General features: G+C 41.5%; 1 protein-coding gene across 1 annotated transcript in view; it reads right to left on the bottom strand.

Moving 5' to 3' along the window:
- SYN3 (synapsin III) overlaps positions 1 to 17623 on the bottom strand; it is a 176181-nt gene that overhangs the window by 137635 nt on the left and 20923 nt on the right. The window contains exons 4-5 of the mRNA XM_035128441.3: positions 12680 to 12836; positions 9325 to 9414 (exon numbers count right to left, since the gene is read on the bottom strand). Of these exons, the coding sequence (XP_034984332.3) occupies positions 9325 to 9414; positions 12680 to 12836 (247 nt within the window). The remainder of the gene's footprint in view (positions 1 to 9324; positions 9415 to 12679; positions 12837 to 17623) is intronic.

Below are 17623 nucleotides of genomic sequence, written 5' to 3'. Positions count from 1 at the left end.
GATTATACTACACAGGAGCCTTTTCACACTCCCACATTGCCATATGAATACTATGCGGAGGAACACTCCTTGGTCATTCTTTTTCCTCCTCTGAAATGATCTGCAACAGTCTGCATAGTAGCCAGAAAAATATGCTGGATGGGTATATAACACATCCCTCTGTGCTACCGAAGAAATACTTAGGAAGTACAGAATTTCCTAAGGCTCTAGAATAGGGATGAAGGAGGAGGTTGTTGTCCCACCTTCACTGTGGACTTGGTAATTTGTTTGATTTTATTATGAAAACGTATAATATAAAAATATTGTAATAAAAGTATTTTACATTATAATGTTGTCAAGAAGCAGGGTTACTGATGGGAATGGGCAACTATATACTTTGCGGAGGCTGTAGAGTGGGGTGAAATATTGACAATGAACACAAGTTTTCTTTACAGTACTTTTTTAAAGTTGGTTTTTGTGTGTCTTAATTTGCTATCTGTCTTCAGTTCATTCCAGTGTAGAAAACAGAGCTGTCATTAGCTGGAAAGCGGTCAACTTTAACATGTGCCTAGCTACCTTTTTACAGGCAGGGAGAGTTTCATGTGTGCATTGGAGCTCCCACAACCAAGAGAGTCTTGACCTGGAGTTCAGGGCTGTGAGCCTGAAATAAATAATCCCTGTACATAGAAAACCAGCATATCCCAGAGAAATCTAAGATAGGCCCCTTTCTGCTGGTGTCTTATTTTTCTGTAGGAAGTTATTTTAACGTAGTCTGTAGACTGAAGTGGTTTTATCATGTGGTCTGCTGATTGTGCAGATTGGTCCTAATCTCAAGACTGCCCCCTATGTTTTTGCATGCTACACTAGGCCAGTAGCAAATTCATCCAGTGTTCCCTCTGGCAGCGGAGTCGGACCCTGAGGCAGTGCTGGATTTAGGGCGGTGCAGATGGTTCCCCCGCTTAGGGTGCTGAGTTGAGGGGGCGCAAAATTGAGAAGATCCATTTAAGGGTGCTAAATTTTGGCCTCACACAGGGCGCCATATTATGAAAGATTACCAAAGTCCACCCCTGCCTGGAGCTGGGCTTTTTGTTCCACGAGGGGGAATCCATAGCAAGAAGTGAGAAAGAGCAAGTTTTGCCAATAATAAGATAGGACGCAGTGTGCCTGGTTTTTCGTACTTGTTTCCAGGGAGGAAATATCGACCCTTTAGGGCACTTATTTTAAAGCCATCATTGTGATGGAATTGCTGACACTTTCACAGAGCTATTGGCAGCAGAAGGGTTCTTGAACTGATACTGTACTTCTAATCCAGCCAAAATCAATAGCATTGTTCTGAAGGAGTATCCATTTTAGTATTGAACCACAGGGGTGGATCCCTCTCCATACTTTGGAAATTAAAAGCTGCACAGTGGGCACTGATAATACAGCTTTTCTTTAATGTGAATGGTCATATTTTGTATGGGCACAAAATAGTGCACTTCACTACAATATACGAAGGCATATGAGAAGTGTTTTAATGTTTTGAACTCGTCAAAACCTCTGCGCAGATTCGCTGTCCCGCGTAAGGTTTGAGGACAGTAGCTCATTAATAGCCACTAGGATGCACCCTCCAGACCTGTCTACGTACCTATAAATCAGATCTTGAAAATTTGCCAAGGCCACATAAAATCATATTGAGATTTGAGTTAATCCTATCTCCACCAAGCCTTCACCCTTCTGAAATGGAGGTTAACAAGTCTAGCTTAAGTTGCAGCAGGCCAAATTCAGTGAAGCCAGTGTTATGAATGATGTGGGTAGGGAGAACATTTCAGTGTTTCTAGCAGTGGTTGTTATTTATCAGCTTGCTGGAGATAAGATGGGCTAAGTTCAGTTTCTGAGATAAACCTAACATGAATTCAGATCTTAAAGGCAAGAAGGGGAAGCAGCTTCCTGTTGACTGGGTTGTTAAAAAAATGTGATCTGTATTTCCACTGAATGGCAGCTCTGCATTTGTATTATTTTCACTGACTGTAAAATTTTAAGATCATAGCTGAGACTTTACTGTCCTGCTATCAAGCTATTGTAGAAATCTCTTTAATTGCCAAGAAGGTATGTGCCTTTATACAGGCTATAATATATGTGTGTGCTTTGTAGGAAAACAAACAAAAAAATAGGCCACCCATTGGAAAAAAGTAAGTTCTTTTTGTATACAGATTTCTATTGTACATTACAGAAAGTAGAGAGTTGTTGGAGGGGATGCCACACAGCTAAGAAGGCAAGGGCAGAAGAGAACAACCTTTCACCATGCTGATAATCAAGCCATCAAAGAGGATTGTTTGGGGTTTTGTTTTGTTTTAATAAGGAGTCAAATGGAGGGTAAAGATTGAGGGGGAAGAACCCAGCAAAAAATACATTTCTTTTGGGAGATCTCCACATTTTTTAGTGTTACTAATAATCAGTAGTGGATGTTGGGATGGGGTAGTTGCTGCTGCTTACTGGGAGGGAGAGCGGGGAGCAAGGGGGGGGAAGCTTGGTGCTGTGCAAATGCACTGGCAGATGCGCCATATTTGTTGTACCGGTGCATCTGAACAGCATCAAACTCCCCTGCTTCATCCCAGACCTTCCCACCCTTCATCCCAGTAAGCAGTAATGACTCTGCTGCCGGGAAGTCAGGTAAGCACAGCTGCCCTGTCCTACTGTCTGCTACTGCTAATATTTTTTTTAAATAAATCATTAAAAATAAAACAAAAATGCAAACTGCTTTATAATCTTTGCTTCATTCCCTTGCACAACAACCCTTGCCATCATTCCCATTTTACAGGTCGCCAGGACAAGAGTGGGACTTGAAACAGGTAACCCTGACCCAAGTGCAACTCTCTATCCACCACACTGGCTTCTCAGCATTATACAGTAGCTATTAAGCTGAGCTTTGCACTTGGTGCATGGGCCTGAGCCATACCTGTTGAAGTCAACTGGCACCTTTCCATTGATTCCAGAGGTTTTGAGATGTAGGTCTGTGCAAGCCCAATGAAGAACCCTTATTCATTTCAAAGAAAGCTTAATCCTATGCCTTTTCCGAATAAAGGAACCCCACTGAGTTCAATGGAACGTACTCCCAGGCAAGGGTGCACAGGATTGCAGCCTTCTGCAGTCTTAGTATGTCCCATCAAACTTAGTGGGGCTCTCTTGTGAACATACAGGCACTGGTTTAGGCTGTAAATCTGCATTCTTTTCTCTTCTCCATTACTATCAGTCTGGGAGAAAATGTCTCCCTAGAAGGAATGTAATTTTTGCTTAGTTTTGTAGCACTGTTTACAGTTTTCCTCCTTGTTTTTGTTATTTATAAATTTTATATTCAATGAATGTATATTGTCTTTTAAGGTAATAATGTTCACTTTTTATAGTGTCCTTTTATTCTAAAACAATAAAGTGTTTTATTTCTATCACAGACATTTTCCCTTCTGTAATTTGGTTGGCAGTTTTGAGCTATCTGGCTGGCTATTGTTGGTTGGTGGCAGAATGTTGATGACTCATGTTTTTCAGACACTTGGGGGTATGTTCACATTACCACTTACTCCGCAAACATATTGAATTGATCCTTTACAAATACTTCTGTTTGACGTGCTTTTTCTCAAACCGCCTTCAATCTGAGTAGAAACTTAAGCCACCTTCACTTCATGCTTAAGAATTGTGTGTGCATTTAAGAGCAGCCATCGTGCCTTTGCAGATAAGTGTGCATACACAGATGACAGGTTCATAAACAGGAGTTCCGAGGGTGTGGGAGGGTGTTGCAGGGGCGGAGAAACCAAAAAGGTCATGTAAGACGCCTGCTTCTTGGGAGAAAAGCAATGACAAACCTAGACAGCATCTTAAAAAGCCAACAAAGGTCCGTATAGTTAAAGCTATGGTTTTCCCAGTAGTGATGTATGGAAGTGAGAGCTGGACCATGAAGAAGGCTGATCGCTGAAGAATTGATGCTTTTGAATTATGGTGCTAGAGGAGACTCTTGAGAGTCCCATGGACTGCAAGAAGATCAAACCTATCCATTCTGAAGGAAATCAGCCCTGAGTGCTCACTGGAAGGACAGATTGTGAAGCTGAGGCTCCAATACTTTGACCACCTCATGAGAAGAGAAGACTCCCTGGAAAAGACCCTGATGTTGGGAAAGATTGAGGGAACAAGAAGAAGGGGATGACAGAGGATGAGATGGTTGGACAGTGTTCTCGAAGCTACCAACATGAGTCTGACCAAACTGCAGGAGGCAGTGGAAGACAGGAGTACCTGGCGTGCTCTGGTCCATGGGGTCACAAAGAGTCGGACACGACTAAACAACTAAACAACAACAACAACATATTGGATGAAGACATCCTTGCCCCCACTCTGATGTGAACAACACCATACAAATGTGGCTTGAAACCCAGTGCGGAAAAACAACCTTGCTGCATTTTAAGCCACTAATGTGAACATGCCCTTAAGCTCCACAGCTTTCAAAGGGCCTTATTCCTAAATCCTTAGTATTCCCACTCTGACTTCTGCCTCATCCCTGGGAATTCTCATTTCCTCTTTCTCTGTGCCAAAGCTGGGAACAAAATCTAGCGTGTGTTGGTCACATAGCTTTCTCAAAATTATTATGCATGGAAATAGATTTTTATTTTTTATTTGGAGGATAAGATAATGATCACATGGGGATCACTAGCCATGTGCAAACGCAAGCAAGATTTGCATTCATTTACATTAGTTCAAGTTCATTTCGCTACTTTCAAAACTGTATCCAGTAGTCAAAACAATATATGGTGCGTCATTTGTGAGGTTCTGCTTTATCTATCTTGAACTGCGAATAGAGTTCAGAAGATTAACAAGTGCAAAACAAAGCTCTAGTTACATGATAAGCTGAAATTCTATACCAAGTCAGACAATCGGTCCATCCAGCTCAGAATCCACACTGACTGGTAGCAACTCAGTCTATCTCAGCCCTACCCAATGATGCAAGGGAATGGAATGGGAATCCTTCACACGCAAACTATTTGCTCCACTGCTGAGCCATGGACTTTCCTTGTCAAAAGTTACAGGGTGTCAGAAAAAAAATGGTTTATGCAAATCTAGGAAAAACAAATAATTGCTAACAGTCCACAGTGTAACAGTTAATAAGTATTATTATCATTATCATCTACCATAGTTATAGACGCTTATAAAATTCTCCTCTGACAAAATTCTATCCAGATTTGGAGATTTTGAATGGAGTAGGGCCAATGGTGTCAGAATCTGCAGTTCTTCTGTATTTATGAATTTTAGGCTGTAACGAGTGATGAATGGACAAAGAGGGAAAGGAGGAGGGAGGGAGGAAATATATTAAACTATGGCCTGGGGTATTGCAGAAAGGAAAAATCATTCAAAGGAAGAAACAAAATTCTTCCACTTAGGTGGCATCTTCTTTTTTTAAAAAAGTTTATTTTTTACACCACACTGATGTGCACTTTGCAGAAATGCCAACCGACCAAACAAATAAGGGAAGGATTTTTTTAGGTCTCCTTGTCCTCTTGTGTCAGTAACATTTTTTTAAAAAAAATTGAGGAATCAAAAAATCTATTTATTGGTTTATTTTACTCTGTGTTTGAGCACTGGTTTGTTTGTTGTCAGAAAGGGGAAAAAATATGGAATGAACATGTCTGAGGATGCAAATCTTATTATCAGCATTCCCCTCCAAATATTGCTGGAAACCTGAGCAGAGCCCAGTAGAACAGAAGCATAGGATAGGAACAGAGAGCAGCTGGAGTAATTTAGTGCAGTGTCCTCTCTTGCAGCAGCTCAAATCCAAGGGAGATTATGGCACTCACACTTTGAATAGTAGCATCCTCACTTCTTCTCATGCAAGAGGGTTCCCTCCTCTGCCCTCCTTACACCTCATAAATTATCAGCAACTCTTGATGCCTCAGCACTTGCTGCTTATAATTCTACAAACACAGATGTTTTAGGCCTGTACACAGTATTATAATTAAACAACCACTTAGAGGTTTTATTTACAGTTATGCATTATACAGCATTTGTTACATAAATAGAAACAAGCTGGTTCAAAGTGGGGTGCCAATGGCCGCTTGAACCAGCTGATGCACGAGACAGAGGAGCAGCTGAAGAGCTGTGATATTTCCCTCACTTCAGAATTGGCTTTTGAATGTTACTGCCCTAAGGATCTACACAACAAAAGAAAAAGTTCCCCAGAAAAAGTATGGAATGCTTGGTGTTTTTTGTACTCTAAAAAGAATAGTACTGTACTGCTTTAATAGCTTCTGCATTTATTTTGTGGATTAAGTTATTTCTTTCAAAAGAAAAAGTACTTTTGCTATGCATATCAAGACCTCTTTTTAAATGTATAAAAATAAATACACTAAATCCTTTTCATGTTATAAGAAAAGATACCTGGACTTCGATGTAAATAGTTGTAGTCCTTATTGAGATTTTAAATGAATAACAAGCAGTTCTTTTCTGTGAACCGCCCTGAGACCTCCAGGTATAGGGTGGTATATAAAGTCTATTATTATTATTATTATTATTATTATTATTATTATTATTATTATTATTATTATTATTTCTAGAGTCCACTGGATCACTGACAGAACCAAAGCTCCCAAAAGGAAAACTTGAGTGAGAGATGGGGAAATAATTTTATAACTCAAGGAAGTCAGTTTGGGTCACATTTTTCAAACAGACTTCACAGAGTAATCCTGATGTAAATGTTTATTAGCAATGGTATCACAGCTTTTTAAGTGCTGTGTAGTTCTCATCACTGAAAAGTCCAGACCAGTTGTAATGCTGAATGCAAACCCACACATCTTTCCAAGTACTGTACCACACAGTCTGCTTTATTTGTTCAAATAGGGGGAACAAATTCCTGCAGAAACAGCAGCATTTACTCTGAATGCAGTCCTCCACAGCAAAAACGATGTTGATGTCACCAAGGCATGCTGATAGAAATAGGGTTATTGTGGGATGTGAAACACATAGCAGTCTAATACAACATTCCTAGAATGGACACCAGCCAGGAGAAAACTTCCTGTTTCTCCCTGAGCCAGGACAAGCGTCCTCTGCATGTGAATAGAGGGGTGTGTGGCCTAATCTGGGTAAGAGGAGCACACCATTTTCTTTTGCCCCCTTCTTCTCCATTTTGTTTTTCTACATGTGAGCAGAGGTGACTGCCTGTCTGCAGGCACTTGGGACTAACTCCCTCAGGGCCGTCTTGAGCAGATCACGCGCCCTGGTGCTGAGGGGCGGAGATCGCTCCGCCGCCCGAACCGTCCTCGCAGGGCGCAATTGGTTTCCGCGCGGCTTTGCCACGCGGCACCCTCCTTGCCAGGCCGGCGCCCAGCTTACCAGCCCCCCGCCATGGTGCACTGCGCCACCGGGGGTCTATGTAGAGCCGGCCCTGAACTCCCTTATGGGATAGTTCCACATGTATATATATATATATACACCAGGAGGACCCCCAAACTTACCTTGCCGAGGGCTGATGCCACCAGTGCCGATCGCGCTGTGGGCTGGAGCACACGGGAGCACGCGCCCATATACATGCACACACACGATTTCCAGCGCACTTTCGGATTGCCAAAACACTGGAAATAGCTTGTGCACATGTGCATGGGCCTCCTCCGGCCTGGAAGTGCACCAGAAATGACGCTTGCACATGCGCACAAGCTATTTCCGAAGCTCCCGGCGACCTAGAAGTGGGCAGCCGTGCCATGCCGGTAAGAGCGGGCAGCGGAGGTTGGTGGGGGGCGCATGAATGAGCTTCGCGGGTCGCATCCGGCCCGAGGGCCTTAGTTTGGAGAACCCTGATATATATACTTTTGTAACCTAAGTCTGCTTTCAGGGATCTAACTGTGAACTGAATGGTTGTGCATAAACTACTTTTATATTGACTTTAATTAGATTGTTGTGTATATTCTTTTTGAGAGGGACATGAAGGGATCTTACCAGGAATCTTATATAGAGAGGTTCAGTTGCTTTATCATGATTTGCTATGCTCATTATGATTTACTAGGTTTATTATGATTTATGAATGTTTGTTTCTTAGGACTTATGAATGTGTGATTTTGATTTATGATTTGTGATTATGTTTGTTTATTATGATTTGTGAATGTTTTAATAAGAAATAAAGTTTACATTTTTTTAAAATAAAAAATAATAATAGAGAGGTTCAGACGAACCTGCAACAAGCAAACCGCTGTGCGTTTAAAGGTGAATGTTTAAACTCTGCTAAGACATAGAACTTGCTAACAAAAGTTAGGAAGAATATCATTAAACAATATATCCTCTCCTGCCTCCCTGAACATTCCCACAGTTATGGCCATAGGAAAGACTAGCATAATCAGGCCATATGCGCAACATCTTCAGAAAAGCTTCTGACACACCCCACATTGCTCACCCTTCCCATTGCTACTGCATCTTTCTCTGCAGCCCATGGGAGATGCCAACACCCTAGTCCTGAATGTTATATTGTTATACACAGGCACAAGTATGATAAGGAAGCATGGTCATCAGGACTGGGGCACCAGCGGCCATCATGAACATTGCACACATGGGGGAGGAATGGCCTTCAAGGCACCAAGCCTGAAGGTGTAAAACTGACCAAATGGGATGGGCATATCTGTTGACAGACACAATGTCACACCCATCACTACTGGCAAACTTGAAGACACAAAAAGATACGTATGGAATGCATCCTTGTATGAACCAATTACTGTCAAGATCCAGAAGTCTTTTATGCACCAGTCAAATATTACTTCACTTTTCTAATGTCCTCCTCCCAGAATCGGGGGGGGGGGAAGGGAATGAGACTTTTAAAAAATGCTATCACATTGTTGCTGCTTTTCTGTTAGGTGTCACTGGGCCCCTCCAGACATGCGTTTTATTGTGCATGCATTATGATTTGCGTTCATGATGCTATTAGGGTAGTCATACGTGAACATGCATTCAAAACTGTTTGTGCCTACGAAGGTTCTGGGGTGGCCACACTGCATCCTTTCTAATCAGTGCATTTTCTGTAAATGCCTGCTGAAATTCCACAGCTTTTTATGCCACAAATGCTCCAGTTTATTTTTGTCCCCCCTTTGCAGCACTATAGCCCCTCTGGACAGCAATAATGTGGTAGCATCAGGGAACCATCACACACACACACACACAAAAACTAAAGTGGAATTAATTCACCACAAATGTACTCTTCTTGTCTCAAGAACATGTTGTGGAGTACACCCGTAATAAAACATTAGTCTGGAAGGGTCCACAGAATGGTTTTCTTGTTCTCTCCAGAGTCACAGTCCCATTCTCTATATATCATAGCACACCATCAAAGAAAATAAACCCCAAGGTACTTACCATCTGTTTATGGCTTGGAAAGAAGGTTTGCTCCACAAGAGGGAACTTTTCAGGACCCAGAGAGTTGAAGATTTTAATTAGCTGAGAGAACTAAAATAGAGAAAGAAAGATGATTCATGTAACTTAACAAGCACATACATATAACAATTCCTATCCACAGGGGTGGACTTTGGTAATATGGCAACCTGAGGAAGGGCAAAATCTGCTCCCCTCCTGTTTCTTATTTTTACAATAATTTCTTTTGGTACATTTGCTTTTAATATGGATATTTTGAATATTGTTTTTATTTTGCGCCCCCTCATCTCAGCACCCTATGGGGAACCGCCCACTCCACCCTAAGTCCAGCACTGTTGTCCTGCCTGGGGCCATCATCTTCTGCCCCAAAGAGCAAGAGCAAAAAATGGAACCTGCGGTAGGGGCATAAAGATTCCTAAACTATTCCTACTGAGTTCTATGCGGAAGCATAACCTTGACTTGAAACTTGGGACATAATTGAGATGCACAAAACCATAGACATCGGCAATTCCAGGAGCAAGTTTACCCCCTCCCCCTGCAATGTCAAGGCATACCCCTTGACAAGCTCCCCAGAGAATGGATCCTACAGATAAAAGTAAAGCTCATTTGGGAACAATACTTTGCAAAGGGCAAAACTTTAGAGGCCAATTATGGGCAGCAGCAGGAAGAGCATTGCTTTCATCTCCCTCTTGTGCTCCAAAAAAATCCCACCTATCATAATGAAAGGCATTGCTTCCCCCGCCTTTTAACTTAGGGTCCTTCTTAGAAAATTAAAGTGGACATACTGTCCGACCCCAAAGAAGTACAAAAATTATATGGCATGGTTGCATGCCTCTCAGATATTGCTGGTCTTCACCATTTGTCTAAATAAACAAAACTGCTCTTTCAGGGGGAAAATTAAATATTTGAGAAAATCCAGAAATCTTGCAACAGCATGTGACAGTGCAAAAAGTCACCAGCAAGCCCAGTCAGAGATCAGTGCATGCAGATAAATAAAATAGCCTGCCATTTCCCCCTGCGATTATTGTTGGCAACACAGCTTGTTGACCCAGCATAAAGAAGCGAGATTGCCTCTCTTAACTACTTACACTAACCCTGAACATCTGATGAGAAAAGCAAAATAAAACTGTTTTGACTAGCTCAGTGAGCAAACATAAGAGGTTGCAGCTGTGTGTTTAAGTGTGTGCGTATGAGAGAGAGAGGATAGACACAACAAGCAAAAGAGGAGTGTATGTTAGTCACTGTACAATTATGTAGCACATTCGAATATAAAAACATGTGTGATCTATGCGTGCCGCAGTTCACATGGGGACAATCTGCCATTCCTCCACCATGTTATGCCAGTCCCTGGTCCCAAACTTGTACAAAGCAGCAGCACACACAAAAATATTATTTGCTTCCAAAACGTATACCCTGCTTTTCAAATGCATTTGCATTGCTCAGGGCAGCTGCGTTGCATTGCCCACAACCTGGGGACAGGTAGAGAAGGCCCTCTCTTTTTCATTCTGACCCCATCATGCTTCAGACACTGGTGTGACACAGAGAAAGGTCTGCCCAAAAGATCTTAGGGAACAAATAGGCTGATAGGGGAGCACCTCACAGCATATCATTTATATATTATGTATTTGTAAATGCTTTTAGCCTGCACTGGAATGCATGCTACCACATACCAATAATGGGGTATAAATGCACTTCACATGAATGACCTATAGTAGCTTTCCTACTTTGCTTTGGAAAAAAAAAAGATATATAAAGAAAGAAAAATAAGGAAAGGTAATTTAACTTTCACTGTCTCTGGGGGGCCAGTAGAGAAAACAACATTTAACAGAGAACATTTATCCATCTGAAGGCAGCCCTGTTTAGGGAAGCTTTTAATGTTTAATAAATTATTGTATTTTAATATTTCTGTTGGAAGCCGCCCAGAGTGGCTGGGGAAACCCAGCCAGATGGACGGGGTATAAATAATAAATTATTATTATTATTATTATTATTATTATTATTATTATTATTATTATTATTACTGGTGGTACCAGTTTGCTAGCTCTCCCAGCTGCTTCTCTTTGTCAGCATACATTGTCGTCTTCTTTATCTTTGAACTCTGAAGCCTTAGTTTAAATGGGCATGTTTAGAATGTACTTGTGCCCACTCGAAACAAGTTAATGGGGAATAATAACCTTTTGCTGAATAGTTTTCCTTGCTTGCTTTGCATACCTCAGCTAAATATACTAATTAATTAATTATTTATGTTTGTGTGACCACAATAAGTGAGCTAACATCATCTGATGGTTTTAGCACCATCTAGATAGATATCAGGGAAATGAAACTTCCAACCATCTTACCACCAGCTGCCCTGTGGGAAGCATCCTGGTGGCTTTTAATAAGTTGATGCTGTTTATTGCCATTTTAAAGAACATATTTTAATGTATCCTGGAAGGTGGGATATAAATAATTGTCATAATAAGTAGCATTTGTAGGGTGCTTTGCTAATTCCAAGTAGCATGAAATACCAACACACTGTGGACAATCATGTACCATATGGGAAGGTTAAATTTCTACCATGGAAGTATAATAAATAAAGGAAAACATGCTAATCTGTGTGGGGAAAAAGAAATAATCTTGTTCTGCAACTCTAAGACTTGTTTATTTCTATGTTGTATATGTAGCGCGTTATCAGCAAAATATTGATGAGCAGATGCCTAATTTCAAACATTTACTTTGTAGCTTACATATGTGCAGCAGAGTAATATGAATTCCCAAAGTTTGCTGTCTCAATTTCTCAATAGTCTCCTATAATTTCAGGTCTGTATTCCTTGCCAGAGATGACCTCAACAATGTAAGTTGTGCTTGAATTGTATATCTGATCCATATCCAATCAAGTAAGCCAAATACTGTTTCCAATGCCAATTTGACCTCTTTGATTCTCTTTGTCAGGTACAGTAATGCCTCTGGTTACAAACTGTCCTTCTTGCGAACTCTTTGGGTTATGAGCTCCGCTAAACTGGAAGTTGGTGCTTCTGGTTGCGAACTTTGCCCCGGGATGCGAGTGGAAACCGCATGCCGGAGGCCCCATTAGCGAAAGCGCGCCTCAGGTTAAGAACGGTTTCGAGTTGAGAAGGAACCTCCGGAACGAATTAAGTTCGTAACCAGAGGTACCACTGTATTGAGTTGGGGAGAACCCTCAGTCTCACAGCATACTTGGTATGCTTGAAACAAAATAACAACAACAAAATTACTTAGATATACCAAAACAACAAAAGTATTAAATTGGGAGCTTCTTGCAGCATGGGGATGCCCAACTCCCCTCTCATTTCATGTAAGGAAGCTTAAGAACGCCACTTACCACCCAGGGCTTGCTGCAAAAATTGTAGATGGAGAAAAGAGAGTTGACACTGTGGACTCCGCCATATTGGAGGCCGATGATGAGGCTGCGGAAGTCCTCTCCTAATGCCATGCTGTAAGCATGCTGCCGGATGAGAACAAAGTCAGGCTTGAAGGATCTAGAAGACATAATCAGAGGACATTTCTTAAAAGTCAGTCAAGTCATCCACTTCCTATCCATTACTTTCTTTTTTGCTTCCAATGCTCTTCCTTCCTATAATTCTAAGATTTCAAAAAAGCACCAGTTATTGTTATTATATTAAAGACATCAATAAATAAAATCCTTCATTTTAGGATTTACAAAACAGAACTGAGAGGACTCCAGGTACATTTCTCACAGTTTCCATTATGGGGTCAGACAGGAAGGCTCATACAGAAATGATCTACAACAAGGACTAAAGATAATAAATTAGGAATGGAAAAGTGTCTTTCCAGCCATTCTCTTATGAAAATTTTGGATGGATTTGGTGGTGATTTTTTTTTGCAATGTGCTGCACAGATGACAGAGCAAAGGCAGTTGCTGAATTCTCAAAGCTGGAGACCAATTTAAAGATCAGCACATGGCATTTATGAATGAAGACATCTATCCATTAAACACATATGTTTACTTTTTAGAGAATGTTTTCCCATGGAGAACACAAAGTGAGCATTGTCTGTTTTGTCATAGGCTGCATATATACCACACACTTAAAGCATAACTCCCCGAAACCTGTTGTTTGTTAAGGGTACTGGGGATTATAGCTCCCAGAATTCTTTGGGAGGGGGAGTACCTTAAATGTGCTCTAAATGTATGGGGTACATGCAGACACAGACTCATTAGTTGATAGAAGTGTTCTCCTTTTGAAGTTTGCTTACTTATTAATTAAAATATTTATATATCGCTGTATCACAAAAATACATCGCAAGTTTACAACCATGTGTGTGTGTGTGTGTGTGTGTGTGTGTGTGTGTGTGTAATCTCAAACTTTTTTATCATAAAAAGTTAAGAACAAGTTAAAAACAAAAAGAAATTAAAATCAAGCAGCACCAATAGACCATTGTGGGAAGGTTGCTGGTCTGAATCTACCTAGGATGGAATAGACAAGTAAAGAGGAGCTGCTTCTCACCTCTTGGAATTCCCCTCCCTTGTTTATTATTCAGGGTGTTTTCTGATTAATTGGGTTCAAACTTGGTAAAGTGTTTTAATATTTATTGGGTTACTTTTATTTCATTTCACTGAATTGCTTTATATGCTTTTTAGGCACAGTTTTTAATCACAAGAAGAGCTCTGCTGGATCAGACCCTAGATCTAACCAGTCCAGCATCCTGATTCATACAGCAGCCAGCCATGCCTTCAGGACACCCACAAGCCAGAAGCGGTGTGCTAGGTGAGGCAGAGCCACCACGCTAGCTTCCCGCTAGGTGGGTCACCACTGCCTACTGAGAGATGGGTAGGTTGTCCAGTGCATTTGCTTCTTACGGATTCCCCTGCTGCCTCACCCCTCTCCCTCCTGGTAGGCAACAGGCCCCCACCTAGCATAGAGGATTAGCCCCACCTGGCAAAAGCTATACGCCTTCGGGAGATTATTTTTGCATCTGTTCTGGGACACCTGAGTACTGTAGAACACGAGTGAGCAGCATTTAGATCAGAAGCTACTGATAGATCTTGGGGTGATTTGCAGTGTTTATTATTTATTCTGACTTCGTAAAATGTATTTACTGCTTGATTGTTAAAACCATCAAATTACAAAAACCAGTTTACAAAAGCAATAAATGAATAGCAATTAAGACATTCAACAAAATTAAACCAGCAGCAAATTAACTAGCTCCCCCCCCCTTTATTACAGTGGTACCTCTGGTTGCGAACGGGATCTGTTCCAGAGCCCCGTTCGCAACATGAAAAGGCCACAGCCTGAAGCGCTGCGTCTGCGCACACGCGTGACACAATTAGGTACTTCTGAGCATGCGCAAAGCGTGATTTTGTGCTTCTGCGCATGCGCGCACGCCAAACCTGGAAGTAACCCGTTCTGGGACTTCTGGATTCGGCACGTCCATAACCTGAAAAGACGTAACCCGCAGTGGACGTAACATGAGGTATGACTGTATAGGCCCTTTGATATTAATGTTAGCTCTTAATGTCGCTGCCATATAGGACATCAGGCCAAATGGGAAGGCCTAGCACTCCGAACTAGGCCCTGGGGCGAGGTTCCCCATAACAGCCTCACACAGGCAAAAAAGACAGGCCCCCAAATTCAAGAATCCCTCCTTGGCTGTCAGGGTTCAGGACCTGCTGTGGGCTTGAACCCTGACAAGCACCATGTTCAGCTGACCAGCATGTTTTGACTAAAGAGGAGATTTGGAACTGAACTGTTTCTCGGGGCAAAGCAGGGAGAATACATAATTAGGCAATAAGATGTGACAGGCTGCACACTGCTGTGGTATTATTGGCCTCCTCAGGCAAGGTTCTGAGTTATAAATCCAGCATATATGTCACTTCAGCTAGCTGAGAATAACGATAATCTCCCAAAGAATGTCCTTTTTCAGGTGTGCCTGAGCTAATAGGAAACAACAGTGATGACCTTAGAACAAACCCTGCAATGCACTGCGGCACCTCATGGACAGTCATTCACGTGGGTTGTACTGAAGTAACGGCAGCATTGCTTTACCCTTTAGTGTAAATAACTGAAATCACATTACAGTCATGTGTAACAGAGACTTCAGGGGTAATATCCTTAGTGTTCTCTGGTTCAAGTAATTGGTGTGATGGCTAAATAAAAACCCAAGACTACAGTGAATCTGAGTCAACTATTCACAGTTTCACAAACAGTGGTCATCCAAAATTGGCAGCTGCCACAACTCTCTCTATTTTCTGACATACAAAGGCTGGGGGCTTGTCTCTGACTTGTTGAGCTTCAGAGACATTCACAGTATCCCAGATGCAAATTATAGCTTTAGTCCCCCTAACTTGAGTCTCCTGCAATCTTTTTTTCTTTTCTTTTCTTGGTAGGAGGCGAGGGTTTAAAACTTCCTTCTCCCTGTGATTCCCCTTGTGCTGCTCAGCTGAATGGACTTTCAAGAAGGAAGGAAGGAAAGTAGGAGAAAGAAGAAGAAGAGTTTGGATTTGATATCCCGCTTTATCACTACCCGATGGAGTCTCAAAGCGGCTAACATTCTCCTTTCCCTTCCTCCCCCACAACAAACACTCTGTGAGGTGAGTGGGGCTGAGAGACTTCAGAGAAGTGTGACTAGCCCAAGGTCACCCAGCAGCTGCATGTGGAGGAGCGGAGACGCAAACCCAGATTACGAGTCTACCGCTTTTAACCACTACACCACACTGGCTCTCATGCTATGGGCCATGTGTGATTAAACAGTGGGTCAGAAGCAGGTCAGGGAGTGCAGATCGCAAACTGCTGAATTAGGGATAGGGAAAAAAACATGTTCCATGGAGACTATGCATACTGACCGGAGAATGTGCATATTGCCCGAAAAATACACAAAAACTGTTGAGATATGCATATTCATGAAGGCCTGTTGGAGATTATGCATATTGGCCAGGGAATGTACAGAATTCAGTCAAGATCTGCACATTCTCCAAAGCCTGTTGGGAATTATGGATAATGGTTGTGAGAATGTAAACCCCCCCCCCCACTCATATGTAGGAGAAGAAAAGATCTCATTCAATGTAAATGATATCTACAACTCTAAATAAAAATAAATGTATTTTGTGTAAATACTGTTACCAATATAAATATAATATAAATACGATTACCAATAAGTTATTTTCTAACTATGTTCCTATGCTATGTAGGTGACTATCTTGTGCCTTATAGTGCAGATACATTACGCACATTCTACAATTTTCAAACTGTATGCCTTCCCTCACCCTTTTTTATACTGGCTGGTTTTATCATATTTACCAGCTCTCAGATCCTCAAAATTCAATCCTTTATCGTAGGAGTTATTTTTCCCAGTGGGAACATTTCCATATTTTCTAATAAACCTTTTTTAACATAAGCAAACAATTTAATAAGTGGGTTTGTAAGTAAAACAATTTAAGCAGTGGGTCTCTAAGTAAATTGTATCTGGTGATAATGTTAATTTTGTTTCTTACAAACCCACAAATGGTCCTGATTTGGGGGCTGATGCCCTCCCATTTCATCACTATTTTACCTTTATGTTTTAAACATCCTGCCCTCAAATACATTATTTATCTTAATCAGCCCATTACTATACCTGCTGATAGATTGTCTAACAAAGATGTATCTCCTATTTCCTCATTATAACAAACCATTAAAAATGGTGACTCAATTTTCTCTTGTATACCTGTTTTCAACATTGACCAAATTCTTTGACTTTTATCAGTTCTTTGTGTATAAATACTATTTTTTTTCTTGCATGCAGAATAAGTAGTTGTTTTTTTAAAAAATCTATGCACTAAATACAAATAAAACAGGATTCTCCAGGGAATCCTTCCTTGATCTCAAGGTAAAGGTAACAGGTAAAGGACCCCTGGATGGTTAAGTCCAGTCAAAGGCGACTATGGGGTTGCGGCACTCATATTGCTTTCAGGCCAAGGGAGCCGGCGTTTGTCCACAGACAACTTTCTGGGTCATGTGGCCAGCATGACTAAACAGCTTCTGGCGCATGAAGGACCGTGACAGAAGCCAGAACACATGGAAATGCCGTTTACCTTCCCACTGCAGCGGTACCTATTTATCTAATTGCACTGGTGTGCTTTTGAACTGCTAGGCTGGCAGGATCTGGGACAGAGCAACGGGAGCTCACCCCGGCGCACAGATTCAAGTTGCCGACCTTACAATAGGCACGCCCAAGAGGCTCAGTGGTTTAGACCACAGTGCCACCCGCTCCCTTATATATCAAGGTAGCATACATAAGACACTCTCATTTTACCTCCACAACAATGTAA

This window comes from Zootoca vivipara, chromosome 9, assembly GCF_965207765.1.
Source record: "Zootoca vivipara chromosome 9, rZooViv2.hap1.1, whole genome shotgun sequence".
Taxonomy (NCBI): Eukaryota; Metazoa; Chordata; class Lepidosauria; order Squamata; family Lacertidae; genus Zootoca; species Zootoca vivipara.
The sequence above is the reverse complement of the archived record's forward strand: the minus strand, read 5'-3'. Positions and strand labels throughout refer to the sequence as shown.